This window comes from Staurois parvus, unplaced genomic scaffold (genome assembly GCF_062004578.1).
Source record: "Staurois parvus isolate SC_StPar_1 unplaced genomic scaffold, SC_StPar_1.0 ptg000034l, whole genome shotgun sequence".
In the NCBI taxonomy this organism is placed as follows: Eukaryota; Metazoa; Chordata; class Amphibia; order Anura; family Ranidae; genus Staurois; species Staurois parvus.
Window position 1 is genome coordinate 620,849 of NW_028317830.1, and position 23,256 is coordinate 644,104.

Sequence of the window (23,256 nt, forward strand, 5' to 3'; positions counted from 1 at the left end):
CCCCCTGTACCACGCTGCCCGCACGATACCGACCCGGCTAGTCTGACCTCGCTCACCCCTAGCAGTCGCCCATCCATCCCGCTCGGATCGGGGTCTGTCATCCCCTTCACAGCAGGCTCATCCCGGGCACATACCCTCAGCGGGACCCCTCTGCCACCACCAGGGGTGCCCAGGGACGCGACCTGGTTCCAGTCTTGCACCAAGTCCATCCCCACCATCAGGGGCCCTGGTGAAAAGGCAGACTGGGACTTAGACTCCGCGTCCTGGGAAACCCCGTGCTGTGGACCACTAGAGATCCCGTTGGGCGGAGCCTGACAGGCAGTTTTCTTCAAAGAGGTAATTTCTTTATTTCAGAATATTCAGAGATTCAGCAGAAAAAAGTTTTAAATATCAGTTTAATGAAAAGGCAATGCAAGAAAATATTTACAGGAAAAAATATTACAAAGCAGACAATTATCAACAACAACATTAACCCCCCTGGCGGTATTCCCGAGTGTAGCTCGGAGTAAAGTTTCAGTACCAGAAGCGGTAACCCTGAGCTACACCTGGGAATACACTGCAGCATTGCTCCGGGATCCCTTTGGCACTTACCTTGTCCTTCGCTCCCGCGATGTCCCCCCTGCAGTTTCCCCGGCCATCTCCTCCGGCTGGTGCCGGCATCTGTCTTCTGGGTTCCGTTCCCTGCGACGTCGGGACGTACGGGGACAGAACTGGCGGGAAATTTGAAAATATCAAAAAGTGACATTCACTAAATACACTAAAATCACATCGTATAACATTCCTGTATCAAACCATTTCACATACATTGTGTCCCGAGTGCTTTGTCCGGCGCCCTGCCTGCATTTTTACTGTTCTTTCTGCCTGGAAACTGAGAAACGTCCATGGCGTCCGTTTTAGACCGGCTAGAGAACAGCGATAGTAAATCAGAACCACTTGCAGAATTGAGTGATAATGATTGGTGGGGGAAATTCCTCATCAGACACTGAAAACGATTCTGCGACTGAGCTCAGCGATGGGCCAACTTGGCGCTCTATTTCACATTTCAGTGTTTTCGGTTTGATTATATTATTGAATTACATTTATTATTATTATATTATTATTTTTTATGATTATTTATTATGTTATAATTTATGATTTCATATTTCAAGTTTTATCCTCCCCGGGATGTTTACTAGACTCTTGTTCGGACAGATTCCAGTGAGTTATTCCTGAGAATTACAGCCTACAATAAAAAAAAAACATATTTCCATGCAAAAAAATGTACCGCTTTGAGCACAGAAATATGGACATAATCAGACCGCCAGGGGGGTTACTGATGAAAAGGTTTGCGGTTTTCTAATCTGCTACAGAGGAAGTTCAGTCAGATGTTTTGAGGTCACCGTATCTCATAAATGACTCTTAGAAAGTATTTTATGATGGCTGTGGCCATATTTGGTCAATGAAATCAACCGGGAGACCTCGCCCTTTATTTCCCCTTATTGGCGAGGAATGGGAGATGTCATCTTGCATGAGTTCGTGACAAGGGTGGACCAGTGGGATTTTTTTTTTTTTTTTTCACGAGAGTGTCCTGTCAGAAATCAGAAACCAGGCAAGGACAGAAAGTGCGGTTTAAATCACACCTTTAATGAAACAGCAAAGATAACACTGATCAGGAAAGTAGTCAAAACAGAAGCCAGGGTTTGGATGCCAGAATGGGTAATCAGACAAGCCGGGGTCAGGAAACCAGAAGTCAGCGTAGTCAGGGACAGGAACCAGAAGAGAGTCAGCCAGACCGAGCTGTACACAGGAACACAGGCAGGGACACATTGGAGATCATAGACCACGCAAGGGCAAGGAGGAAATGAGCTAAGCTGCTAAAACAGCAAAAAGGGCTGGCTGTGGGCTGGACTAATGAGGCAGGTAATAGTATCCAGGTGAGTGGTGTGGAGACAACAAGTGGCTGGTAATTAACCAACAGCTGAGCAGCTTCTGAGCACTGAAAGAAAAGAGCTGCTCGTTAGGTAGCAGGAGTCCAGCCCTGACATGCCCTTTATCATTATTGACATGGATCTGCATTGCTGAATGACATGATGGATAATGAATTTCCATTGTGGGAATTCTGACGAAATTTGATTTTTAAAATTTTTTTTACTGGACATGTTTTTTAGCAAAAAGTAAAAAATATTGTTTGTTTGTTTTCAAAATTGTCGTTTATTTTTTTGTGTATAGTGCAAAAAATAAAAACTGCAGAGGTGATCAAATACCGCCGAAAGAAAGCTCAATTCGCGGGAAAAAAAGGACATAATTTAATTTGGGTGCAGCGTTGCATGACTGCGCAATTGTCAGTTCAAGTAACACAGCGCCGTATCACAAAAAATTGCCTTGGTCAGGAAGTGGAGGTAAATCCTCTGGAGGGCGAGGGGTTAAAAGTCAGCAGATACAGTTTTTGAAGCTGCTAACTTTTAATAAACACAAAAATACCTGAAACTCTGCTTTAAAGATGAAGAAAAGGTAGATTTTTACCACAAACATCCAACCTCTATGGGGAAAACATGAGAAAGGAGAGAGAGGAGCGCACCCCCCATAAGGAAGTTTAATGGACAAAATAAAATCAATGGTTGCACTCACAAGCAACTGTGGGGGGTCGTTTGTGAGCACGACTAGACTAGTGATAAAGGGGCAGGATTGCTTCGAAAAGCGTCCCTGTATTTTGGGGTACACAGGGTGACAACAGGAGGCTTTCGTCTCTTGGACTCCAGACCTTGCAGCAGCTCCATCCATCTCTGCCGACGGTGTCTTCTCCACTCCAGCCATTGCTTTCCCCAGCCAGTGGCCAAGGCGAGGATCTGGGATAAGTCTGACTCCGGACGTCTCCTCCAAGCCACCTCTATACCCCACTATTGATTTTATTTTGTCCATTAAACGTCCTTACGCATGCTACACTATGGGGTGCGCGCTCCTCTCGCTCTCCTCTCAGTGTTTAACCCCTTAATGCCGACCTTACACAAATATGTATCCTCACTGCGCTGAGCTTTATGCCGTGGGGCTGCATATTTGCGTATCTCCCTTTGTTGGGAGCACTCCCAGCACAGAGACCGGGGTCCCACTGTGAGCCCCGGGTCCCTACTAACGCTCGGGACCCGGAACTTCCGATTCCGGGTCAGCTGATTGCTGTGATAGCCTCTGATTGGCTATCACAGTGATCAGTCACCGTGAAGTCCGCCCCTATGTTTTCGCTCTCTGAATGGATGAGAGAGATACATTGTATCTCTCTCTCTCCTTTCAGAGAGAGAGAAAAAACAAACAACATAAATAAATAAATATTAAAAAATAAAATAAAGAAAAAATAGCTAGATCAAGGTTTGATCTAGGTCAGTGCCAGGGTTAGTGTTTGGTCAAGTAAGGGTCAAAGTCAGGGTCAAAGCTCAGGGTCAGTATATTTTGGGCAGGATTTTTTTTTAGTTATTATCAGTGTCAGTTAGTGTCAGTGTCACTAGTGCTGGTCCTCCACCCCACTGGAAAAACCATAAATTAAACTCTGACACCCCATGAAAGACTTCATCCCGATCACTGGAGGTTGATAAGGAATCTTGCTTAGTAGGGGTAGAAGTGTAACGGGAGGAAGTGGAAGGAGGAGGAGTGACGCCATTTTTCTGATGGCAGCTAGCATTCAGATGCTGCTCCCTATGAACTGGTGAGGAGATATGTGTATCTTCATACACATGGTGCTCAATGACCAATAGTATTGCCGCAATTGATTTCTACTAGGCAGTTTGAGACTGAAAATTACTATAGTACAGTCTACAACACATCCACTTCCAACGACCCATAGAGCTGAGCACTGGGCAGAGGGCTGAGGGATAGCAGAGCCCTACACCTTTGGAGCTCTATCATCCCAAGGAATAGGACGGCTGCTGACTCAGGCACCCAAGCATAGTATATCTGGCACCAAAGCATAGTCAGAGACCTCATCATCATCCCCTTCCTCCTCATCACAGGAGCTAACATGGCAGTAAGTTGCAGCTGCAGGGACACTCTGCCAGTTGGTTCCTCTTGTTTGCTGTCACCTCAATTTATGTTCCCATTGGTTTCTTCTTCAACCTCCACTGCAGGTCAGGTGCAAGTCCAATGACAGTTGTATGGAATGGATCCCGGAATGTTCGGTGGTGCATTTCCCGATGAACATAAAAAAAGCTCCAGATTTTATCAGAACACTCAAACAGCCCATATTTCATTGGAATCTAGGTTCAGGCCAAAAATAAATAATAGGATAGAAAAGCAACGGGTAGGGAGGGAACTGTTGCTATATAAGAAACAACTCCTAATCACAAGGATAAACTTGAGCTTGTTTTTTTTTTGTTTTATTAGTTTGTATTAATTTGTATAGAGTAAGGAGTGCATGGAGTGCCCAAGCAACTGCAATTTGAGGACAACTCCATAGCAAGTATGTACAAATCCACATACAGATATGTTTTTCTTGGAGTGCTCTCCAGCCCTCCTTGTGTACCAACTTAGACCCCAGATGAATTCTCCTCTTCACCCAACTCCCTGAGGGAATCCCTGAGCAAGGGGACCCAGCAACTGCCACTTTTAAATCAACAGTACCAGATGGGGGCTAGTCAGGTTTCCCACCAGAATGTCCTCTACCCTTATCCAGCCCAGGGTGTGTGGGATTACTTATTGCTTTCAGGCCTTATGTTGGGCTGTCTCCTTCCTTACTTCCCAGGCTGTCCTCTCTGAGGGGACGGTTGAGGCTGAGAGATCCACCTTACAAGATCCTTAGCCCCTCCCTGGACCCCCTCCCAGGCTCCACACTCCAGCCTTCTCACATCATCTTCCACCCAACACTGACTACTTCCTGCTCAGGCTCTCTCATACTTAAGGGCTGTCCTGTCCCCATGCCAATCCTCCTGCTTGAGGATTTTATCAGAGTCCCTTGAGTATACAGATCATCCCCTCATCACCTCCACCCACTGTCTTCTAGAACTTCTCAAGCTTCTAGAGCAGGAGGGAGGTATCAGGGGACTTCCCTGCAGAGCCCTGAGCCCTGACCCAGAGTAACCTGCCTGACTCATCCCAAGCTGACTCATACCAGGCTGCTGTCCAGCCTCTAACTAAAAATGTAGCTTGCTCCCCCTGGCTAACTAGAAGGGCACAACAGTTAAACTGTACTAGATATAGTTACCAGTAATTCATCTCTGTGGATAGACTGTCCCAATGTTTTAGCTGCTCTATATATCCCCTAAAGAGCTCTCAGTATGCTTGACGTATGTTTTAAGTGATGAACTGGTTAAAAAGTAGTGAGATATCACGCTTAAAAAAAAAAATCAACCTGCATCTCATGCAAAAGAGATGTTCTTCTTCCGAGCATCATGTAAAGCACCTCGTCATGTGATCATATTCCATAATGTCAGATAAAGAAGGTTCAGTGAGTATCGGCATTAGTTGGACTCCAGCTGACAACCTCAGGTCACCTCACGCTGACAGAGCCAGGATCCCAGGGAGGGCAGACATGTCTCCTCTCATGTGGGTTTGGTCGGCATTTTGCCTCCTGCAAGGTGTGGTGGTAATTTACTTAAATTTCTATATTGTCTTCATTCATGGGAGAAGCCTGGCAGAAGGTGGCAGGAGGAACCCAGTTAGCCTAATCCATATCGTCATGGGAATAAATAAAATGGCAATGCGCTGTACATGGATTGCAAATGATGTGAATTTTTGGTTAACTGATACCTTTAAATCACCTCTTTATTGTATTGCAATTTATTTTCTTGCCTTCCACTTGCATTTTGGCTACTGGATGACGACCTGGCTCAGTGTCTGTTACTCCATTTTTATCTCCAACTCCAGTCACCGAATGTTTGTCTGGATTAAGAGGAATCTGTTGGCTTTCCTTACCCAAATGCTTTTGTTGACGGGAGTCGGGTCACTGGTCATAGCTCTTTCATACATGTGGAATCATTTGGCACATGCCTCCATTTTATATTCTATGAATGGAACACAGAATGGGAGTTCTATCATTGACGGTGCATACCTTACTTTTTTTAGGGCCAGTGCTATCATCCTTGGCTCCTGCCTTCCAATAACCGGGATTGTCATCTCCCTCATGGTCTCCCTGTCATCTCTTCTGAAGCACATCAGCAACATCAGCCAGACTGGTTTCAATGTTCAGGTCCATGTTGCCCTCATAAAATCAATGGCCATGTTTCTTATTCTCTCATTCTTGTCCTTCTGCTTTTACATGGTTAATCTCACAACAATATATCAGGCTAAAGATCCTTTGGATTTCATCAGCCAGTTCTCAATACTGATGATTCCAACAATGGAATCCATAGTCATTATCAAGGCAAGTCCCCAACTGAGGAAGAACTTTCTGAGATGGGTCTGTTTCAGGGGAACTGGTGACGGTTAAGTTGAAGGATCTTGGGGCAACATAAAAATAATCAAAGTCACAGAGAAAAGTGAGTGAAGGCCTTTGAGTCAGCTGATCTAGCTAGGCATTTTCACGGTTGTGGGAGTGTATGTAATGAAGAACTTATGCTGACTTTACTTATATTCTTCATTTCCTAACATGACAGCTTATCTCCTTAAATACATACAGCCAATCACCACTTCAAAGCCATGGAGATATGTACAAAGTCTGCCTATTTTTTTTTCCCGTATATCGCACTTTTGTATGCTGACCAGGAGGGATATACTATATCACCGATGTACAAAACAAATATTGGTCAACTTCATAGGTGTGATTTGTACAAGGCTTTGGTTATTCTTTGGATCTGTGGAACTTAGACAACCTTCTGGAGCCATTTGGAAGAAGTCTCAACCCTTTCTATTCTAAACTAAAGAATTTTGTCCAGATTTTGCACTTTAATCTTTTTAAGACAATGTGAGGGAAATTGATTGTGAACATTTTACATTTATTTCCAAGTCTTCAAGAAGAGACTAATGAGGTCCCAGTTCTGAACAGCAACATTGATCTGCCCAAGACCCATATTCAGCACTGACTGCTGGTGACCAGAAGACCCTGAGATTTGTCAATTCGTTTTTTGAAGAGTCTGATGACAATTTATTTTAAAGACTCATACCGTGACCCGATAAATGACTTGGACACAAACCCATATGACCTCATCGATCTCATGATTGAAATAACTCATAGAATTCTGCAGTGCTATAGATTGCATTGACTTTAGGCTCTTAGCTGAGGAGCTCACTCTGCCTAAACCATGTCATGTATGTAATTACCCCATACAAAGAGACGATTGAACTGATGGTGCAACCCGATGGTTCATTCATCCTTCATGGTTGTAAATGAAAAAAAAACTGGTACATGAGTGGAAATAAAATAGCTGCCTTTGTGTATCGTATGAGGGAAATGGTGAACAGGGGTATTTGGTGTTGGCTAGCTGTAGATGACATGATTGTGTTTTGGCTGTTTTAACCACTTGCCTACCGGGCACTTATACCCCCTTCCTTACCAGTCCAATTTTCAGCTTTCAGCGCTGCCGCACTTTGATTGACAATTGCGCGGTCATGCAACATTGTACCCATATGAAATTTTGATCATTTTTTTCTCACAAATAGAGCTTTCTTTTGGTGGTATTTAATCCCCGTTGGGCGCTTTACTTTTTGCGCTATAAATTAAAAAAGTGCAAAAAATTTGAAAAAAAAAAGTTTGTTTCTATTATAAAATTTTTCAAACAGGTAACTTTTCTCCTTCACTGATGTGCGTTGATGAGGCAGCACTGATGGGCACTGATAGGCGGCACTGATGGGCACTGATAGGCAGCACTAAAGGGCACTGATAGGCAGTACTAATGAGGTGGCACGGATAGGCGGCACTGATAGGCAGCACTAATGAGGTGTCACGGATAGGCGGCACTAATATGCAGCACTGATAGGCGGCACTGATAGGTGACACTGATGATGGGTACTGATAGACGGCACTGACTGGCATCACTGCTGGGCACTGACTGGCGGCACTGACTGGCACAACCGCTGGGCACTGACTGGTGGCACTGACTGGCAGCACTGCTGGGCTGCACTGGTGGGTGGGCACAGGTGGGTGGCACTGGTGGGCACAGGTGGGCGGAGCTAGTGGGCGCACTGCTGGGCACAGGTGGGCGGAACTTGTGGGTGGCACTGCTGGGCACCGATCATCAGGGCACTGATCATCAGTGCCCTGATGATCGGTGCCGATCCTCGCTCTGACAACTGCCGGTTCTCGGCAGTACTTTCCTCACGATCTGACAGCGTGAGGAAAGTGCAGCCGAGAACCGGCACTTGCATTTCCCTGTGATCAGCGTGTCATTGGACACCGCTGATCACGTGGTAAAAGGCCGGTATGATTGGCCTTTTACCACATCTCGTGATCAGCTGTGTCCGTAGGACACCGATCACGGAGATCGCCGGGTGCGCGCCCCCTGGGGCGCGCAGGAGAGCGCGTTCTGGGGGACGTCATATGACGTCCACCCAGAACTGGCCGGCCGCAGTGAAGCTGTCATTCGGCTATCTGCGGTCGGCAACTAGTTAATTCAGAAACGTTTTGATATTTGATACAAAGCAAATTCTTCTTGGTTAGGTCAACTGGGGGTTGGCATTGTAGTTATCAATGTTTTACGGCTATCCCCTAGAATGACATTACCTGCTTTTTGCTTTTAGGGGTAAACCGAACCATGGTGGCCTTAAGTGTTTTGCTTTTTATCAATAAATACCATTTTTAAAGGTGATGCACTAGGCCCGTGCGCTCCCTCTTTTTGTCTTTTCATATACAACTCTATTTTAATGGTCATGATTTTGGAATGGTATATCCAAGAAGCTTACATAGGTGTGAAGGTCAGATGCTCACCCAGGTTTGATCAAATATTGTATGGGTATACCATACTGGTAGTGTTTTCTGCACTGCATATGGCAACAGGGCCTACAGGCCTGAAACCAATAACTCTTGAAATTTAAAGCCAGTAAAAAACAGCTCCAATGACATGTATAAACCTCAGGTTTAGTCTAAATGTACGACCACTGGACAGGTTTTATACTTAATGGTAAACTGTCCTATATGTAGTTACCAGTAGACTCCCTGTACATTATTTAATCTTTGTGTGTAGAGATTCCAATCCAGTCTTCCAGTTATCCAGTTTGTAGCACAAACCTATAAAGTTGCCTTACATAAATCCCTTCAAGCTATCAGTACATAGAACGTATGGTTTAAGTAATTAACTGGTTAAAAAGCAGAAAGATATCACACATAAAATTTTTTTTTTAAATCAACCTGCATCTCATGCAAAAGAGATTTTCTTCTCCCAAACATCATGTAAAGCACCTGGTCATGTGATCATAATCTATTATGTCAGATAAAGAAGATTCAGTGAGTATCGGCATTAGTTGGATTCCAGCTGACAACCTCAGGTCACCTCACACTGACAGAGCCAGGATCCCAGGAAGTACAGGACATGTCTCCTCTGTTGTGGATTTGGTTGACATTTTGTCTTTTGGAAGGTTTGGTGGCAATTTATTTAAATTCCTTCATTATCTTCTTCCACTGGAGAAGCTTGACAGAAGGTGGTAGGAGAAATCCAATGAGTCTAATCCACATCATCATGGGAATAAATAAAATGGCTATGCGCTGTTCATGGATTATAAATGATGTGACATGTTGGTCAACAGATCCTATTGATTCACCTTTCTACTACATCTTAGTTGTTTTAATTTCCTTCCATTTACATTTCAGCTACTGGCTGACGGCTTGGCTCTGCATCTATTACTCCATTTTTATTGTCAACTTCAGCCACCAAATGTTTGTCTGGATAAAGAGGAATCTGTTGGCTTTCCTGCCTCAAGTGCTTCTCTTGACAGGATTCGGATCACTGGCCATAGCTCTTTCGTACATGTGGAGTTATAAGGTGCGCTCCCCCATGCAATATTCTACGAATGGGACACAAATTGTGGGTTCTATCCTTGAAGATGTTTCCATTACTTCTTTTTATATGATTATTAGCATCTGCCTTGGCGCATGTCTTCCATTTACTGGGATTGCCATCTCCGTCCTGGTCTCCCTGTCATTTCTTCTGAAGCATGTAAACAACATCTGTCAGACTGGTTTCAATGTTCAGGGCCATGTAACCCTCATAAAATCAATGGTCATGTTTGTCATAATCTCAGCCTTGTCCTTCTCCTGTTACTTGATTAGTTTCCTAAAAGTGTATAAGCCTAATGATCCTTTGAATGTTGTCATCAAGTTACTAATGCTGGTTGTCCCAGCAATGGAATCTATGGTCATCATCAAGGCATGTCCTGAACTGAGGAACAACTTTCTGACTTGGTTTTGTGTCAGAGGAACTGGTGATAGTTAAGCTGAAACCAATCCAAAAATATTTAATATCATGTGGGGGGTGAAGGGTGGCTTTTAGTCAGTTGGCCTAGCTAAGAATGTTCATGGTTGTAGAAGTGTGTGAAACGAAGAACTTATGCTGTTTATCAGCTACAAATACTTCAAATCTCCATGTCTGGACATGCCAGCTTGTCTCCTTGAATACACACAGCTTATCACCACTTCAAAGCAATGGAGGGATGTACAAAGTCTGTCTAATGTTTTATACCAAAAAAGCATATATCACTGATTTCCACCCAAAATAAACAGACTCTTAAGAGCAATGCGTGAATCTGTGGAGCTTAACCCATCCTCTGGAGCTAAGTTATAACCTTTTTGTGTTGAAATTACATAAACCTATTAATATTCAAATCCCATAATAATGAAAACTCAAAAAGAAAAAACAAAAACAAAATTTGTAATAAAAAATTCAGAAAAAAGTGTCCCAATGAAAATTGTCCCAAAAAACAATAATAATGTCCAAAAAATATGTCCCAATGTTCAAACTTTATCCTCCAGTAGGAAAAATCTCATTGCATCCCGTGGTACCTCAAAAAAACAAAATAAATAATCTAGTGCATTACCTTTATAAATGATAAATATTCACTCCGTGCAAAACACAAACAACAAAACTGTGCAAAAACTGTATACATATATATATCTCCTGTGCACGTATGGATAAACTGTGACCACTCTGTGAACACTGCAACACTGTGTATCCACCGACACCAATAGTATTAAATACTATTACCCTCTGTCTCAATATACCAGCACGGATCTTCTCATTCTCTCCAAAGAAATTATTCCAAGGTCCTCAAAAGACAAGAAGGGTCTCAAGGCTCATATTCAAGGTATAGGTAAAAGATTTTAATATCCACTTACATTAAAATTTCATATATCCAGCTCCCCACATGGTTCCTATGCAAGTTCTAAGGTTTATGTAATTTCAACACAAAAAGGTTATAACTTTGTATTACTTTCTGGGGAGAAAGTGTGACTTTTTGAGGAATTTTGAGGTGGTATACACATACACATCCTCTGGAGCTAGTTGGCTGAAGTCCTAACCCTTTCTATTCTAAAATGAAAAGTTGTGTGTGGACTTTGGGCTTTAATCTTTCAAAATGAGGTGAGGCAAGTTGAGTGTAAACATTTCAGATTTATTTCCAAGTCCTTCAAGAAGAGATCAATGAGGTTCAAGTTCTGAAGGGTGTACCTTGATCTGCCCAAGACCTATTTTCAGCATTGACTGCCTCAAACAGAAGGTGACCCTGAGATCTGTCTGTTGTCCTTTTTGGGGCTTTAATCTCTTAAGACAAGGTGAGGGAAGTTGAGTGTAAACATTTCAGATTTATTTCCAAGGTCTTCAAAAAGAGAATAATGAGGTTCAAGTTCTAAAGGTCAACCTTGACCCATTTCCAGCACTGACTGTCACATACAGAAGGTGACCCTGAGAACTGTCCGTTGTCTTGACCATAGTTAGCCTTCTGTACAGTATAAACAATGTATTTAAAACACTGGTACCATGACTGTTACCTTTCATAGTGCTGTAGATCACATGTGGCTCACAGCTGAGGCAATCTCTGCCTAAAACATGTCATGTATGTAATTTCCCCAGTATGAAGAAAGGACTGAACCAATGGTCCATCTCTGATGTTTCATTCATTCTTCATGGTTGTAAATGAAAAAACTGGAAACAAAGGCTGACCTTGTCTATCTCATGAGGGAAATGGTGAACAGTGGCATTGGGTGTTTTCTAGTTTTAGATGATTAAGGTTTTTTGTTATTTTTATTTAGAAGTGTATCAGTGTTTGACTAATTTTGTCATTTTCCACATATATTTCAGCTATTGGCCCATCTTAGGGCCCACTATTAGGTCACATTTAACATTTTCAGCAGCCTGGTCCATAGGAATGACACCAACCTCAAAGGCAACCTTTAAAAGCACATTGTAGCTTTTTGGATTCATCTGTTATCCTGATAGAATTTGGATGTTTTGTTGGAGCTTTTTTTTTTACATCTAATCACTAAACTTTATTGCTATCACAAGTGGGCTAACAAGACACCTATGTGAAAGCATGGGCAAGTGAGTTTATGGAGACATTGGAGGTCTATTAGACCCCCAATGTCTCCTTTTTCCTCCACCGCAGCTAATCAGTCACAGATTGTGCTTGATTAGCTGTTTCACTGGCTACAGGAGCAGACTGAAAAAATAAGCTGAAAATGGAACTGATGAAATGCTCATTGCTTCAGGCATCATTACTCATAGCAGAGATCAGAGAACAGATGTTCCTCAATCTCTACCCGTTGCCAATATTAGTATAGTCTGCCATGATCCTGGACTTCCTAGGGGAACCACTATGGGTGGGTTTGGAGGAAGGCCTTTTCAGTACTATACAAGTGACTGGGTGGCTGTAGGGCTGTCCTGATCACTTTTACTGAACAGTCAAGCTCATGGCTGTAGCTGCAACCACGAGCTTACTTTACCCACTTGAAGTCCAGGTCTGGCTTTGTGGACATCAAGTATTTTAAGCTAACATGACAGGGATGGAGGTTAACTGTTGCTTTAACCTTTACAGGTTCCCTTTTGGTCTGATAAACAATCTATTGAATGTGTTTTAAGAACTCCCTGTGCTCCCTACCTGCTCTGCAATGTTAGAAAGTTATCCATCCTGCCAAATTCTCTCTGTGGAATACAGAACCCCACCCCCACCCCCACCACATGTTATGGGGAAGTGGTATGGATGAGGAGGTCTGTAGTCCTGCCTCAGGGTGACATCAGTGCTCCTTCAAAGATACAATACAGTGATTGAGCTTTGTCAACCTGGAATAGGAAGTGCATTACTGTCAGGATCATCAGATGAAAAAAAAGAGAAACCAAAAGGTAATGCAGCCACCACATCCAAGGACTGCTAAGCTGAAATATGTGAATGTTTTGCTCTTGGGTTTAAATACATCTTGAGGTCACAATGGGAAATGATGAGAATACAGTTGGAATACAGGAATAAGACCTAGCAATGTCTAGTGACCTTTTATCCAATGCGTAGTCAGGTCATCTCAGTTTCAAGTCTGTGTGCATTTCAAATAAAAGTCAAAACATTGTATTACCTTCACCCCATTCAGTGTGCCCTATCTTTTACACTGTTGTTCTGCCACCAGTGCATTATGAGGATATGGTTCAGTTCCTATTAACCTCTTGGATGTATGTAGAGGGGTATCTGGTACAAAAGTTCATACCGCTTGAAGGACCTCTTGAAACATTGAATGATTAAAAGTATCAGATACAGCTAAGGTGGGAACATCCCTCCCTCTTCTTCAGGGCTTGAGCAGGAGATGTTCATAGAATCACGGCAGAATCTACTAGGGGACCTGTGTTAAGGCTTGATGAAGACTAACATCTCCTGATAGCAATAAATGTTTCAAAAAGTCCTTCAAGTAAAATGATCTTTAGTTCTAGTCATCCCTCCATACACATCCAATAATTTACCCTCTGGTAGGGGCTCCTTTGTTGCTATCAGAGAGGTAGTAGCTGAGGAAAATAACAAGAACCACATAAATATATTTCAATCATGGATCTTCTTCTTTAAAGGAAAAATCGCTTTACGGAAGATCCATCGAATCCAATTTTTACTTCTATCAGCCCAGCACTATCACACACGCATCAGGCATTCCTATTGCATAGATAGGTTATATAGTATAGTGTGGCAGTGCGTTGAACTGCCAGGGTCTAGAAAGAAGCTATGACCCAGGATTCTCAGCCAGAGAGGTTGAGGGGCTCCAGGGAGCTTCTGTCATGCCGAGCAAACTGGCTTTTCAGGTTTCTCAGTGTTTAGTAAAGTCTGTTTTTGGACATGGAGCCCCCAAATTTGGACATGATCTGGGAGGGATGAAGTCTCCAATCCTGGGTCCAGGTTTTCAGAACCACACTAATTGGTCAGGTGTGTGCTGGGTTATTAGTAGCCTGACCATGGTTCTGGGCTCCACCCCAGCAGACAGAGGAGATCTTCGCCCAGGAGTCAGGAGGGCTCCATGTGGAAGCCAAAGCAGAAAGGGGCTGCATATTATGTACACAGAGTGGTGTATGAAGACTGTCTATGGGAGGAAGACAAAAGGCCTAAAGGGTTAGGCCAGAGCAGGAGAGCTGCATGCATAAGCCTGGAGGCTGAATGTGTTGGATGGAAATCCTGAAACCCCCTGTGAAGGAAACTCCTTGATTTTCTTTTGTCAATGTCTGCTGAACTTTGTTTTAATTAAACTGGGCAAGAAAAGAAGTGGCCTTGTCCTTTAAAACTCTACTGTTTGATGCCAGTTCTCACAATAGGTATATAATATAGTATATGAAGATTTGTTCTATGATATTATGATTTTTTAGAATCCAATGTACAGTCATGCTCATATGATTGATTGTATCGTATGCTTTGTAATCGAGTAGATAACAGTTTTGTAGACAACCCAATAAATGTTTGACTACCCCAAGCATTCATCTAAGACTCTCATTTCCCCTAGACAAAGCTGCTTTATTTCAGAAACTGTTGTGTTATGAGTATTGGTGGGGGTGGGGGTGGGGGTGGGGGTGGGGTTGGCAGCCAATTGTCCCATAGATCTAAAAATTTGTAAAACAGCCTCTGCTGTAACTCAACCTCAGTTGGAGAATAAGCAGGCAGTAAAGACAGAACGTCTATGGGTCATGTAAAAGGTGTCTTGATCTTTATTACAAACGTTTTAATAAAATAGACCAAAAGGTCAATAAAACCGTATGACCAATGCATGGATACACACGTGAAGAGAGAATGTTGCCAAAAAGATATGATACATGTATCCTTTAGCATAGAAAAACATCAAACCAACATCATGCCAACAATCTAACATGGCTTGTTTGGTTACAGTGTATTCTTCCAGTAAATCCCGACATATTTCGGAATATCATTCCTTCTTCAGGGAGGAAGGAAAGGGTATTATAAATGATAGTTTGTGCATGGGTGCAAAGAAAAGCAACAAAGAATGGATCAGAAGGCTTCACGAAGAGGTCACCCCCCCAAGGGTCCACTATCTCATCACAAGGATCCTGATATCCCCACAATATGAGTACACGTGTAAAACATGCTCATCGCTACGACCAATACTGCTCTACAACATATCCAGACCTCATGCATTTCATAGATACGTTATATCTGTAAGTACAAAAAGGAGATCAATTCACAAATCAGAAAAGATCGCACAACAAAAGTGAACGGTGACATACACTTACAAGCCACTTTATGAGGTCCGCCTTGCTAGTACCGGGTTGGACCCCCTTTTGCCTTCAGAACTGCCTTCATTCTTGGTGGCATACATTCAACAAGGTGTTGCTATTCCTCAGATATTTTGGTCCATATTGACATGAGTTACTGTTGCCTTTCTATCATCTGGAACCAGTCTGCCCATTCTCCTCTGACATCAACAAGGCATTTTCCTCCACACAACTGCCACTCACTGGATATTTTCTCTTTTTCGGACCATTCTCTGTAATCCCTAGAGATGGTTGTGTGGGAAAATCCCAGTAGATCAGCAGTTTTTGAGATCCTCATACCAGCCCGTCTGGCACCAACAAACATGTCACATTCAAAGTCACTTAAATCCCCTTTCTTCCCCATTCTGATGCTCGGTTTGAACTTCAGTAAGTCATCTTCACCACGTCTAGATGCCTAAATGCATTGAGTTACTGCCGTGTGATTGGCTGATTAGCAGTTTGTGTTACCAAGCAATTGAACAGGGGGACCTAATAAAGAGACCGGCGAGTGCATAATATACTGTATACTCTAAAATCCAAATTAGAACAGATAAAATATCAAGAGTAGAGACAAAAGAAAAAAAATCAGGTATAACAGATAGTAACAGATAGTACAACAGTTCTAGCACTCTGGAACGCCCATTCGGTCTGCAATAAACTCACCTCTATCCACAACCTCTTCGTGTCCCGCTCGCTTAACCTTCTTGCCCTCACCGAAACCTGGCTCCAAGCAGCTGACACTGCCTCCCCTATGGAGACCTAATCTTGACTCACTCACCCAGGCCCAGCGGTCAGAAAGGAGGCAGGGTTGGTCTACTTCTGTCACCTCTAAGCACCTTTCAAGTCCTCCCTAACCCTCCCTCTCTATCCTTCTCTTCTTTCGAGACCCACTGCATCCGGCTATTCTCTCCAACCTCCCTGAGGATTGCAGTGATCTACCGGCCTCCTGGCCCCGTGTCCCGCTTTCTCGACGACTTTGCAACCTGGCTACCCTACTTTCTGTCCTCTGAGCTACCCGCTATCATCCTCGGAGACTTCAACATCCCTATTAACGTCAATAACCTGGCTACATCCCAACTCTTCCACATAACCTCTTCTTTTGAACTAACGCAGTGTATTCAGTCCTCCACTCATTCCGACGGAAATACCTTGGACCTTGTCTTCTCCCACCACTGTACTCCCTATAACCTCTCAAACACCCCATTTCCCCTCTCTGATCACAATCTCATCACCTTCACAGTCTCCTCGTCCTCAAACACCTATCCCTCCAAACGTCAAACCATCACCAAGAGAAACCTCCGCAACTTGAACCCTGCCCCTTTCCACTCTGCTGCTGACCAACTTTACGGCAGTATCCTTCCCCTGTCCTGTCCTGACCTGGCCACTACTGTCTATAACAACTCACTATCAGCCGCTCTAGACTCGCTAGCACCCCCAACTACATGAAGCATTAGACCCCGACCGCTACAACCCTGGCAGACTGACCATACCAAAAATCTCAAACGATGCAGTCGTGCGCTGGAGCGACTATGGAGCAAAACCAGATCCCAACAAGCGTTCACTCGATATAAATCCGCCTTCCTAACCTACACTTCCTCCCTCCACTCTACCAAGCAAGCCTACTTTGTAACCCTCATCAATACCTTCTCCTCCAGTCCTCGCCAGCTCTTCTCTACTTGTAACTCTCTACTCTCTCCGCTCCCACCTCCACCCAGTACCTCACTCACCGCCCACGAGATTGCTAACCACTTCAAAAACAAGATCAACACAATTCATAGGGACATCACCACTGCTCAGACTTCCACCCCACCTAGCATTCCTCACACTAAAACCCCCTCAACACTTCACTCCTTCGACTGAAGAGGTCACTAAGGTCTTCTCTGAAGCCCGCCTCACCACCTGCCCCCTTGACCCTGTCCCCTCACAACTCCTATGATCACCCTCTTCCTCCATCCTACGCTTCCTCACACACATCTTTAATCTTTCCCTCTCTACTGGCACATTCCCCTCCCCTCTAAAACACGCATGCGCACATCACTCCCATACTTAAAAAACCCTCCCTGGATCCCACCGACCTGAACAACCTTAGACCCATCTCCCTGCTGCCATTTACATCCAAACTCCTAGAGCGCTTAGTCTATTATTACCTGAGCTCCCACCTCACCGACAACAACCTCCTTGATCCCCTACAATCTGGCTTCCGTCATCTACACTCCACCGAAACCGCCCTACTCAAAATCACCAACAACCTGCTAACCGCCAAAGCTCATGGCCACTATTCAGTGCTACTACTCCTCGACCTCTCCATGGCTTTTGACACAGTCCACCACCCCCTCCTCCTTAAAAAACTACACTCTCTTGGCCTCAGAGACTCCGCTCTCTCCTAGCTCTCTTCCTATCTATCACAGCACTCCTTCAGTGTTACCTATAACGCTGCCACCTCCTCTTCACTCCCCGTCTCTGCTGGGGTCCCTCACGGTACTGTCCTCGGGCCCCTTCTCTTCTCCGTCTACACCTCCTCCCTTGGCCAATTGATACACTTCCATGGCTTAAACTACCATCTCTATGCCGACGACACGCAAATCTAACTCTCTACCCCTCACCTCACCCCTTCAGTCTCCGCCCGTATCACTAGCCTACTGAAGGACATATCAGATTGGATGTCGCTCCACTTCCTCAAACTAAGTCTTTCCAAAACTGAGCTCCTAGTTTTCCTCCCAGCCCGTGCCCCCCCTCCCCCTGACTTCTCCATCAAGACCAACAACACCACCATCAGTCCCTCCCCTCAAGTCAGAGTACTAGGTGTCATCCTAGACTCCAATCTGTCCTTCCAGCCCCATGTCCAATCGCTGACAAATTCATACAGACTCCACCTCCACGTTCCTAACCCCAGAAACCACTAAGCAACTCATTCACTCCCTCATTATATCACTCCTCGACTACTGTAACTCCCTCCTCATCGGCTTACCTCACCTCAGGCTATCCCCGCTTCAGTCTATCCTGAATTCTGCAGCCAGACTCATCCACCTTACTCACCTCTCCGTATCTGCCACCCCCCTCTGCCAATCCCTCCACTGGCTTCCAATTGCCCAATGGATAAAATTCAAAATACTAACTGTGACGTAAAAAGCTGTTCATAATACTGCCCCAAACTACATCACTGATCTGGTATCCAAATACCACCCAAAACGTACTCTACGCTCCTCACAAGACCTCCTACTCTCTAGTTCCCTGATCTCCTCCCATGCCCGTCTCCAGGACTTCTCCAGGGCTTCCCCTATCCTCTGGAACTCCCTATCCCCATCCCTTCAGACTATCGCCTACTCTCCTCACCTTTAGGCTCACTCTGAAAACCCATCTCTTCAGGGAAGCCTACCCCGCTCTCAGCAAATTATTGAACTCCTCCACTCTTCCTACCACTCCATCCCCCACAGCTATTTCCTCCTGTACCACTATCCCCTCCCTCCTAGATTGTAAGCTCCAAGGAGCAGGGCCCTTGAACCCCCCATGTATTGAATCGTATTGTTACTGTACTGTCTCGTGTACTGCCTCCCATTATAATGTTATATTGTAAAGCGCTGAGCAAACTGTTGGCGCTATATAAATCCTGTATAATAATACTAATACTAATACAGGATTTATGGCTCCAACAGTTTGCTCAGCGCTTTACAATATAAAGGGAGACAATACAGGAACAATACAGTTCAATACAAGAGGGTAAGAAGGGCCTGATCCTGGGAGCTTACAATCTAAGAGGTTTAGGGCTAGGGTTAGGGTTAATGGCTAAGGTTAGGGTTTAGGGCTAAGGTTAGGGTTTAGGGCTAGGGTTAGGGTTTAGGGAGAGGGTTAAATGTTAGGGTTTAGGGCTAGGGTTAGGGATAAGTGCTAGGGTTAGGGTTTAATGTTAGGGTTGGGTTAGTGTTAGGGTTAGTTGTATTCATTAGGGTTAGTTAATTGTTATAATTAGCGTTTTAACTCTAACAACTACTACTAACCCTAAACCTAACATTTAACCCGGCACCCAAGCATAGTCAGAGACCTCATCCCTTTCTCCTCATCATTGGTGCTAACGTGGCAGTAAGCTGCAGGGACATCTATGCTAGTTGATTATCCCTGCCTGTTATCACCTCCCTCCATGCTTCCACCAGTCTCTTCTTCAACCTCAGATATAGGTCATGTGCAAGACAATTGGTTGAAGTGCATCATGGGATGTTTGGTGATGCAATTCCTGATGGGCATCCCAAAAGTTATGGATTTTGTCCAAACACCAGAACAGCCAAAATTTGGTCAAAAGTTAGTTTTAGGCCACACTCTTGGCACATCCTAGCCAGGACCTCCGGTACCTGAGACGGACTGAGCCCCTACTGCTGCTGGCTACGTAAGGATCTCCTACGTTCTGTGTCTTCCTATCTGCCTCATGTAACTCACAAACAATGTCTTCATTTTCTTTACCATTTGTTTCAATTTGAAATGCTGGGCACACATGTATCAAATCAACTTTATTAATTCTCTTGTAATTTTCTAGACCAGGCATGATTGGAACATATAAGTGGTAAAATATAAGGGTATAAGTGTCTGATAGTCAAATGGTTAAACCCCCAAATTATTTTTGTCATTGCATATAATGCTACCTTGACCATTCCTTCTTTATTATATGCAGTCCCAGTAAATATCTGGTTGTTCCTGCCATTTCCTTGGTCTTCAGCCTCACAGCAGATCCTTTGTCTCCTGTGTTGCCTCTATCAGCCCACATGCTCTGTTTATTCTCTAAGCGCAAACAGCTCAATTCCTCAGTTCTTTCCCAGATGCCATCCAACATGACTATCTTGTAGTCATGAACATCCTGTAGGTGGGCTCCAGCAGATATGAGTGGTAGATTCTTCTTCCTCCAATTTTGGGAAGGCTGTTTTCTATTCAATAATGACTGCCCACAAAGCCAATTCCATAAAAATGGTTTGGAGAGTTTTGCATGGAGAAACTCAAGTGTTCTACACAGAGCCCTGACCTAAACCCTACTGAACACCTTTGAGAAGAATTGGAACTCTGGTGAGTCAGGTCCTCTCATCCAACATCAGTACCTGACTTCAACCCTACTGAACACCTTTGGAATTAATTGGAACACTGATTGTGAGTCAAATCCATAAAAAACATGGTTTCACCACTTTGGTGTGGAGGAGCTCAAGTGTCCTGCACAGAGCTCTGACCTCACCCCCATTGAACACATTTGGGATGAATTGGAACACAAATTGGCAGTTGGGTCTTCTCATCAAACATCTGTCTATCCACCACAGGGTGATTGATTTAGACAAAGCCTCTGGGTGGAGTCCATATCTGGATTAAGCCTGCCAAACCCTTAGGGTCACACTTGTCATAGTGCTTGCATCACGTGCTGCAAGCTCCCTGTTTACCTGCCTCGTTCCCATACCTTGACCAGTACCTCCGGCTATTCCCGCCTTGCCAGCTAGTTTGGATTTCCTTGCTATCAACCTCATATTGGACTTCTCTCTGAACTTTTCCTGCCTTTTGACCTCAGACTTGACCCTGACTACTCTTTGACACTATAACATTGTGTAGAAGACATGCGGGCAACTGAATACCGGTGGGCCTGCTTGCCTGATGAGAAAGTAGACTACTATAGGTGAAGAACACAGAGCCAGCTTTAGTGCCTGACCACAAAGAGGTCGGCGAGACACTTAACACCATTGAGATGAATTGAAACACTGATTGCAAGCCAGGTCTTCTCATCCAATGTTAGTACCTGACCTCACAAATTCCTACAGACACCCCCAAAATCTTGTGAAAGTCTTTCTAGAAGAGTGGAGGATTTTTTTAACAAAAAGTGGCAACTCCATAATAATGGCCATAGATTTGAAATTTGATATGTCTAACAAGATCATATACTACAGTAGGTGCAACAGGAAGTGGCCATATTGTATGTAAAAATACCATAGCAGTGGTGATATCTGCCTTAGTAGAAGGGTCTACAGGAGAGCAGATACTGAAAGTTTGAACCAGCAGGAAAAACTGCTCCAATCAAATGTGTAAACTGTACTACATGTAGTTACCAGTTAACTCCACTATCATTTATTCATTGTTTAGTAACTGTGGAAAAACTGTTCCAGGGGTTTCGTTGCCTAGTCAGTAGCAGACACTTCTAAAGGTGTCATATATGATCCCTCTAAAGAGCGATCAGTACATATAACTTAGGTTTTATGTAACGAACTGGTTAAGAAGTTGCGAGATATCACGCATAAAAAATATAGAAATCAACCTGCATCTCATGCAAAAGAGATATTCTTGTCCCCAGCATCATGTAAAGCTCCTCGTCATGTGATCATATTCCATAATGTCAGATATAGAAGCTTCAATGAGTATCGGCATTAGTCAGATTCCAACTGACAACCTCAGGTCACCTCACACTGACAGAGCCAGGATCCCGGGCAGGACAGGACATGTCTCCTATCTGGTGGATTTGGTTGGCGTTTTTCTTCTTGGAATGTGTGGTGACAATGTATTTAAATTCCTACCTTGTCTTCTTCCATGTAGGAAGCCTGAGAGAAGGTGATAGGAGGAACCCAACTAGCCTAATCCTCATCATCATGGGAATAAATAAAATGGCCATGCGCCTCTTATGGATTGTTAATGATATTTTTGATTCACCTCTATATAATATTGCAGCTTTTGTTATTTCCTTCCATATGCATTTCAACTACTGGCTGATGGCCTGGCTCTGCGTCTATTACTCCATCTTCATCACCAACTTCAGCCACCAAATGTTTGTCTGGATTAAGAGGAATCTGTTGGCTTTCCTGCCTCAGGTGCTCCTCCTGACGGGAGTCGGGTCACTGGTCACAGCATCTTTTGCTTCCATGTGGAGATACAAGGTATTTTCCTCTACACATAATTCTGCGAATGGAACAACCATTGAAGATGTTTCCCTTACTTATTTCTATAAGATCAGTGCCATCGTCCTTGGCTCCATCTTTCCATTTATTGGCATTGCCAGCTCCCTCCTGGTCTCCTTGTCATCTCTTCTGAAGCACGTCAACAACATCTGCCAGTCTGGTTTCAACGTTCAGGTCCATGTCACCCTCATAAAATCTATAGTCATGTTTCTCATTCTTTCAGTCTCTTCCTTGGTATTATACATAATTAATCTCACAGCGTCACTTGAGCTTAAAGATCCTTTGCAATGTACCATCTGGTTACTACAAGTGCTGATTCCGACGATGGAAACCATGGTCATTATACAGGCCAGTCCCAAGTTGAGGAAGAACTTTCCAATCTGGTTCTGTGTCGGGGGGACAAGGGACAGTTAAGTTGATGCATCTTGAAGAATTGCAAAGATAATCCAAGTCACAGAGGAGGTGGAGGTCTTAGAGTCAGCTGATCTAGCTAGGAACGCATGGTCATAAAAGTATATGTAATGACTAACTTATCTATCAACTAGATAAACTCAAGTTCTCTATGATCACCGCTCCAAAGCCATGGCAGCATCTGTTTTCTTCTACCCAGTGTGAAAAACAGCCCACATTGCCCCGGGCAGCGCCATGGATGGGATTTACCTGCTGCTGAGACTCTGACATTTTATGAAACAATCTGGCGATAGTGAAAGGTCTCCATAGTAGTGTACAGGGCACTAAGCATTGGC

General features: G+C 43.9%; 1 protein-coding gene across 1 annotated transcript; it reads left to right on the plus strand.

Moving 5' to 3' along the window:
• Window positions 1-22,057: 22,057 nt before the first annotated feature.
• On the plus strand, window positions 22,058-22,924 carry LOC149470646 (taste receptor type 2 member 41-like). The gene has a single exon (XM_089661168.1). It carries the CDS (start codon window positions 22,058-22,060, stop codon window positions 22,922-22,924), a length of 867 nt encoding a protein of 288 aa, XP_089517294.1.
• Window positions 22,925-23,256: the final 332 nt, after the last annotated feature.

Coding starts and splice junctions, on each gene's coding strand:
- LOC149470646 (XM_089661168.1), top strand. CDS start 22,058: ATGTCTCCTATCTGGTGGATTTGGTTGGCGTTTTTCTTCTTGGAATGT.